An 8307-nucleotide genomic window follows, 5' to 3' on the forward strand; every position below is an offset into this window, starting at 1 on the left:
AATCCTCCCTCTCTTCCATCTTGAGAACAAACACACAGCCTAAGAAATCCAAATCAAAGATTTCATTCCTGGATCCTTTACCAAAACGGCCTTCATGAGTGGGCACCAATCCTATAGAGGAAGTCATCTGTAAAGATGGAAAGAACTGAACTTTTATGTCAATTCAGAAAGAAAGGAAAAAAAAAGGAACATTTTGATTTGAGGAAGCAGTTTAAAATCTAGACAAGAATATTTCCCTATCGCCCTTTTCATGGCAATATGTTATCTAAGGCACAGAAATTCTTTTCTTCTCTTCAGGAAACCATGGCATTTAGTTCTTCTCTTCTGAGACCTCGTGTGATTGGAGAGTGGATTGGTCGAGAAGAGAATGATGCTGACCCACTGGCTGCTGAAATGCTACAGCCCCCATTTCCCAGAAGTAAAAATGAACAATGGGAAAATGAAGATAGTAGCTCTAGCCCTGCAGGAAGGTGAGATGAGATGTCTTCTAAGATTCTGAACACTTTCATCATTTCAGACAAAAGGGCAACCACATGCATGATTTTGATGAGATAACTCTTAGCAATTTTATATAGAATGTTATATCACATATAAGATAATTAATTTATCTTTTTTAAAATTAGAGTTTTCTCAGATTTGCTTTTAGATTTGGTTTTGATTTTTTGCTTTACATCTAGCAAGCTTATAATTTCTTTGCTACCAAAATCAAATAGAAAAATACTTACAAAGACATATACTGTCGGTCAAGACCTACTGTAATATTGGACAAGACCAGCTTATTATTAGGGTGAGGGTTACGATTGGAGAGGGAAGGCTTCTGATTTACCAGAGAGATCTAGTTATTCAGCAAGAAGAAAACTATTAAATATATGTTAGACTATGGTGGTTCAGTTGCTAAGTCATGTCCAACTCTTGTTACCCCATGGACTATAGCCCACCAGGCTCTTCTGTCCATGGGATTTTCCAGGTAAGAATATTGGAGTGGGTTGCCATTTCCTTCTCCAGGGGATCTTCCTGACCCTGGGATTGAACCCAAGTATGAAAGACTATACAAGGTGGAATTAGATGGAATATATATAGAGAAACCTTGGTTTAGAACCATTTGAGTTTAGAGTTGATAACTATGATTGAATATAATTATTTACATTCTCTACAGTTTAACTTTTGAAATGATTTTGAAGCTATTATAATTTGTGGATTTGAAAGGCCCTGATTTATTTCACTCAATCCTATGATGCTCAAAATGGTTTCAGAAGATTTGCCCTAAGTTTCCATGTACTGGTGCGCATGCATGCTAAGTTGCTTCAATGTGTCTGACTCTTTGCGATGCTATGGACTATAGCCCACCAGGTTCCTCTGTCCATGGGATTCTCCAGGCAAGAATACTGGAGTGGGTTGCCATTTCTTTCTCCAGGGGATCTTTCTGACCCAGTCATCAATGTTGCGTCTCTTTATGTCTCCTACTTTGGAAAGCAGTTCTTTACTACCGAGAAGCCCCCTCTATATATTAGTAGAAGTCAGAGATAATTTTGAAAAGTCTAGATAATATTTTTTAGAAAAAGTTTTTCAGTATAACTATTTCTTGTAGTACTAACTGCAGTGAGTAAAATTTGAAATGAAAATGAAAACTTCTTTGAGGAAGTTGGAGTGAAAAAGCATTATCGAGGCATGGCTTACACAAGATTGAGGGAAAATACTCATGGACTGAAATGTGACAGGAACTTAAGCTTTCTGTGAGTGTTGCTAGCTGAGCGCCACAGAAGAGTTTTTCCTGTGCATAGCATAGCCATAGTAACTTTGTGTTTCCTACATTAAATTTAGCAGCAACCGATAACCATTCTTTCTCAAGGAGAAAATTGTATTTTCTACAATGTAATAGCTTTCAGGGGTTTTTTACTTTGACTTATCAGTTGGTTAGAGGGAAGGAAATTCAGAATACTCGTTTAATGTGCTTCAGGCATATAGAAAATTGATTCTGTTTCCATGAGAAAGAACTTTTAAATTATTTAAATAGTTGAAGTGTACTGTATAAGGAGAAGAAAACCATTTCTAAAAATCCATTTACCTTCTTTCATGAAATGTCAGATCAATTTCACCTGTCAATGAGGGTAATTTTATTTTTAACACTAGACATATGAAACACACTAGACCTTTATTTTTATTCATTGCTAGATCTTTAATTCTTAAATATAAAATAGAGAAATGTCAATTTTCATTGTGCTTTCATTTAGTCATAATAATAAATAGGAGCTATTTATTGCAAATGTTAGTCCTTCTATTTTCTTCCTAGCTTCAGTGAGCTTTTATTTCCTCTTGAATATCCAATAAAGGAGACTTTCTCTTGCAATCCTACTAATATCCACTACCCAGAAAACTCAGGCCATGGAGCTCTCGCTCAAATATTTGTTTTGAGAGCTTGTTTTCACTTTTATTTTTCTCTATCTTTAAATAATGAGTTGCTATATTACCTTTGAAACGAAGGAAGTGGTGAAAATCCTACTCAGATGCCCCATTAGAGAAAAAAGAAGGCATGCTTTTTGAACTAAATTTAAAGAGTAGCAATAAAGTTATGGGTTAGAAACTATATTCCATCATGTAATATAAAACCAGGATTTCTGAATTTATGCCAGGAGCTTACACAGCACTAAATTTGACTTGAATGAATAAAAATAGATTGGGGAGCAATTTCCTAGTGACTCAAGAGTCTGTTACTAGAGTATTAGCTTTTGCCCTTGAATAGTAATGACCTTGTCTTATAACTTATAACTTGTCTTAAAAATTAGCTTGTCTTAAAAATATAACTTGTCTTAAAAATTAGCAGACTAATTACATTCTAGACTCCTGAAAGAGAAGGCCTAATTTTTAAGGATGACTTCTGTTTTTCTCTCCCCCACTGGACCTCCTACATTGCCATTGTCAGTAGACACCTGCTATGTGAGTGAAGGAGGCGCAGAAGACTGTGAATAGACATCTAATAAATAAAATTTTTTTATATGAAGGGTTGTTCATAGTCTATCTTAACATTTTATCTCTTTTCCTATTATGGATTCCCCTCCTGTTAATTGTTCAGGTCTTATTTGAATGGTTGTTATTACAAAACACCCAATCTTTAGTACATCACTAATTTTCCCTCTCATTCAGAACAATACAGATATAATAGGCTGGACTTTTATCATTAGATTAGACAGGATTGAATAAATTGTGCAGTAAACCATTGAGAGTCTTATGAATAGACTCTTACCCACCATATTTTCCTGGAACTTTTAAAAAATGATACACTTTGCCTGAACTTTTTCCTTAGGTCCTACAAATACAGCATTGTGTGAAGAGGGTAAACAGCTTTAGTGTACATAGCTGTCATCTGAAAGGTTAAGTGCTGGTTAAAATGAAGGCAATTATGAGGGCAATATAGAGAAACTAATAAAATAAGACAAGACAATGTAATTGTTAATTGTTAAGAGAGTTTAAGAAAGTAAAGCATCTGAACAAGAAAACAGAAGAAAGAGTCGTAAGAGAGAGGTGAATGTGTTAGGGGACGATTCCATGCTTTCTGCGATTGTCATGTGCTACCATTTGACATTGGTTGCTGTGGCTTGTCTAGGTGTTTCGTGGGAAGCATATATATTCCTTGCACATTTAGAGTTATTAAAAATAATCACACATTGATAATATAAATGTAAATAAAAATTGAGTTAATAAACCTATGTACTTATATTTTGAGCCATCTTAATTAGAATTTTCAATAGCTGATAATAGACTTCCTAAAATTACTTGCTAAATTATAATTGAATTTTTAAATAGGCTTATCAAGCCTTGAAAGCCTAATGAAGCTTCTCTAAGATGAACCACTTTATTAAAGTAAGACTAACATCAATAAATATTATAGATCTTATAAATTGACTTTATTCATTGTGAGCATTGTTATCAGATGTAAATATGCCATAAAATGAATAGAAAATTTTATAACCTGGAAATATATATTAAATATTGAAAGCTAAATTCACTTCCCACAAGCAGTGCTCCTTTTCATTAAAGCTCATAACTGCTTCTGATATATTTGTTAACAAACCCTAGAAATGTTCCCCTGTCTTAGAGCTTCTCTGTTGGCAGCTGGAAAGAAACAACAAACAAGCAAATATATTAATTTATGCCATAAATTCAAGTAGTGATAAGAGGTATGATGGAAAATAACCAGAACAAGAAAGAAGAAAATGGATGGAAGGCACTTTTTAAAAAAAGAAGTCAAGAATAAAGAAATAATCATAAAATTGTCTAATTTTGGCTGTTGTGGGCATGTTAGAAAATATATAACACATGTGGCAGAGACCACATCAAACTTAGTAATTTATTTGCTATTCTCGAATATTCTCACTTGCAGACTTTTAGCATAAAGAATAGTGATTAATCAAAAGTGATTTTTCCAAAGTAATTAAAAAACAGAAATCTTAAAAATATCTAAAACATACAAAAATTGCACTTTATAACTCACAAATTTCTCTTTAAAACCAAAAAAGTACATAACTCTCATATATTTCAGAATGTTGATGAGGTAATTTTAATATATTAAAAATTTGCTCTCATTTAAGAATGTATTCATTTATTTAGTTAGGAAATACTTACCCTGATTCAAACAGTCATTTTATGAAACATATTTCTGGTTGTCTTTGGACTCATAGACTGATGGACTCGTTATTAGACAGCTTTTTGGATTCAATATCTGCGTCTCGTTCTGGTAGCATACCACCGTCTTCATGACCAAATCATGTATTTTAATGAGACTGAAGAAAACACTCGCTTCACCGTTCATGAAATGGTCTTGGGCATTGTCAGCTGATGAATGGCTGGTTACACATTTGTTACCTGCTGCTTGTTCCTCATTATTCACATTCCAATCTATTCATTCGTTTTTCGTTTCACTACCTATCTTTCCATTTCCCTGGATTCTCACATCTCTCAAGTTGGAGGACTCATATTACATCTACTTAAATTAATTCTTATTTTATTAGAAAATATGAGATTCAAAAAGAAAGTGTGAATTTGTTAAATATTTATTGAGCAGTAATTAACACAAGGTAATGTGCTAGGTACTGGGCGAGACCAATATGGAAACAAAAATTGTAGACTCCAAGTATTGGGTTGACCAGAAAGTTTGTACAGATTTTCCCATAAGATGTTATGGAAAAGCAATACTTGCTTTAAAGTGAGGAGAATGGCAAGGACATATGTCTTATTTCTGCAGCTCAGTGCACACAATACTTGGTACATAGCAAGCAGTTAATAAATGTCTTGCTAAATAAATTATAAAAATATTACATTTAGACATACAAAGAAAAAAAAGAGCTCTTTTGCATAAATCAAAATGCAGCAATTAAGGGTGAAACTTTTTGTGATCTCTTCAACAACTTGGGCCTTAATACAAAGAGAACCTTTTAATTTCTGATTAAGAGTCAAGACAAAGGGCACAGATTTTCTTACTAAGCTTCAGTGGTGAACTAAACAAGCTTAGCAGATAGCTCAAGAGAGGAATCATCCAGTTTTCCTACAAAAGAGACCACGCAGGGCGAGAAAAGTCTGACACTTACCAACCTGTGTTCACAACCAGAATGTAAAATAAAAGGGAGCAAGTTTAAACCCCCTGAAAGAGTAGGGCCAGGAGGAAGAGAGCAGATATCAAAAGGCAGACCATCCAGTGGAAGGAGGTAGAGGGCATGGCCACTTTCAATTGTCCTTTTCCAGATGATCCTTGTTTAGAACTTATGTGTTAGACCAAAGCAAAGTGGAGTCCTGGAGTATATTAATGGGCTTTCCCACATGGCTCAGTGGTAAAGCAGAGAAGGCAATGGCACCCCACTCCAGTACTCTTGCCTGGAAAATCCCATGGACGGAGGAGCCTGGTAGGCTGCAGTGCATGGGGTCGCTAAGAGTCGGACACGACTGAGCGACTTCACCTTCACTTTTCACTTTCATGCGTTGGAGAAGCAAATGGCAACCCACTCCAGTGTTCTTGCCTGGAGAATCCCAGGGACGGGGGAGCCTGGTGAGCTTCCGTCTGTGGGGTTGCAGAATCGGACACGACAGAAGCGACTTAGTAGCAGCAGCAGTAGTGGTAAAGAATCTGCCTGCAGGTTTGATCCCTGGGTCGGGAAGATGCCCTGGAGGAGGAAATGGCAACCCACTCCAGTATTCTTGCCTGGAAAATTCCATGGACAGGGTAGTCTGGTGGTCCATGAGGTCCATGAGGTCACAAAAAATGGACATGACTTACTGACTAAACAACAACAATAGATATAGTCATTATACATTTAGAGTTTTTATTTTATTACAAAATCTACAAACAAATTTTCGCTAGATTATTTTGCTAATACATGCATATATTTGCAAAGCAAAATAATCTAGTGAAAATATGTTTGTAGATTTTCTTTAGTTACCACAGCTAACTGATAATGTCATCATCATTGAAAATTGACATGGAACTATTTCTTCAGCTTAAAGGTGGAGCTCAAGACTAAAGGACTAAAACAGCAGCAACAGCAACACAAGAAACTTCTGGCAGCCATGCTTTCTCAAGATTCTTTTGAGTCTGTCCATAGTCCCACCCCATCTGTAACAGAAGAAGATATTGATAATGAAGATGATGCAATGGAATTGCTGGGTAATTTTAAAAATTAATAATTTCTCTTTTTCTTCTCTGGCATTGTAAAAGTGTGTAGTGGTTTAGAAATTTTAAAGGTTTTGAGTGGTTTTGTCATAGGGGAAAGAAACCACTTAACACACACTTTTCATTAGACTTTCATGGAGTTGCATGTGAGAATTAAGTTGAAATCTACTCAGCATGTAAAATATTTATCAGACTGTATTTTGTGCTTTGTATAGGCAGCACTTACCTTCTCCCTGCTTAACTTTATTCTCTGCTCAATTGTGATACAAATTCAGGTCTGTCTGCTTTATTCTCTGATTATTACTGCCTTGATCACATCTTCTGTCTATACAGTATATCCAGAGTACCTATTTCAGAGTTCATTCCAAGCTGTCTCCCTATTGTTTCAAAAAACAATAGAAAGAGCAAGTTAAACATAAAGGGGAAGATAGTAAATTAATGTTTGTATGTCTTCCATAAATGACAGGAAAGTTTGCAGAGATTTCAGTGTTTTTATAGTCTTATTACTTTTATGGAAACCTTATTGATGTATATATGGGAAGTCCTTTTGTATCTTTTAAGGAAGTAGATGTCTATTTTTGTTTCATCAGAAATCTCTGCATAGTAGTTTGTTTTTTAATTGAAATTCCTTTTGTAAAACCATATTTTCAAAGAAAGAAATGAAATTTTATTTCAGAGTGAATGATCAACATATAAAACAGGGTTTTCATTTCAGTGATGTTATCTATTATATTCTAAATAATTTGGACAATTTTCAAATATTTTGTAACATTATACTAGGAAATGAAAAAATGATAGAAATCATTTGAATTTTTCAAATAAGTTTTACATATAGAAAAAGGACCCCCAGAAATATACAGATTTTTAAAATGATTTTTTTATAAACTAGCTCCCTGGGTATTAAGTGTTTAGGGGAGTAAAATATATTATCATAATAAATGATATAGGTCTCCAAGGATAGGCTTACAAGGTGTTATTTAGTTAGTGATAGCAGGTTCACTGATGTTGTCTGATGTTATATTAACTGCATTCATTCCAAAATTGAGAAGACTGTGTCATGGCATTTTCACTTCATGCTGTCCATCTTTTTTTTTTTTTTAAAGAACTGTTAAGTTTCGTTGTATTTTTTAAGGGATCTCATCTCCCACCAGATGTGCCAGATGCGGTGGCTGTACCTTCATCCAACTTCCGTTCAGTAAACGTTTACTGAATGCTATGCACTGAGCTTAGTCCTGGGGATGTAAAAATAATTGTGGTTTCTGTGTATGCTCCAATGTTCAAAATGAAAATACAAGTACATCACTCAGTTTTCACTACAGGTGCTAATTTGGTTAAGCACAGAGTTGTACATAGGAATAGCATCCATTGCAGAAGTAGGGGCCGGTGATCAAGGAATGCTTTCTGGAGAGACTTGTTCCTCTGCTAAGTGCCGGAGGATAGGTGGGTGGAGTTTGGCAGGTAGAGTGTGGTCCTGACCCTTGCAGGTTTGCTGATGCAGGAATGGATTCTTGTGCTCCATGACACTGCCTTTATGTTGTTCTTTTGCCCTCATCAGTAGCAATGAAGGGGGCAAGTCTGAAATAGTGACTGTTCATGGATGTGGCCTGTGTGACATCAGTGTTGATGTATCGGTATGTGGATAATCGGTT

The 8307-nt window shown here is 35.2% G+C and overlaps 1 protein-coding gene across 2 annotated transcripts in view; it reads left to right on the plus strand.

Annotated features, from left to right (window-relative positions):
* C11H8orf34 (chromosome 11 C8orf34 homolog) overlaps positions 1-6669 on the plus strand; it is a 127520-nt gene extending 120851 nt beyond the window's left edge. For both annotated transcript variants that reach the window (XM_068983955.1, XM_068983956.1), the window contains 2 exons: positions 298-470; positions 6486-6669. In XM_068983955.1, coding sequence (XP_068840056.1) covers positions 298-470; positions 6486-6669 — 357 coding nt within the window. The remainder of the gene's footprint in view (positions 1-297; positions 471-6485) is intronic.
* Positions 6670-8307: the final 1638 nt, after the last annotated feature.

This window comes from Capricornis sumatraensis, chromosome 11 (assembly GCF_032405125.1).
Source record: "Capricornis sumatraensis isolate serow.1 chromosome 11, serow.2, whole genome shotgun sequence".
NCBI lineage: Eukaryota > Metazoa > Chordata > Mammalia > Artiodactyla > Bovidae > Capricornis > Capricornis sumatraensis.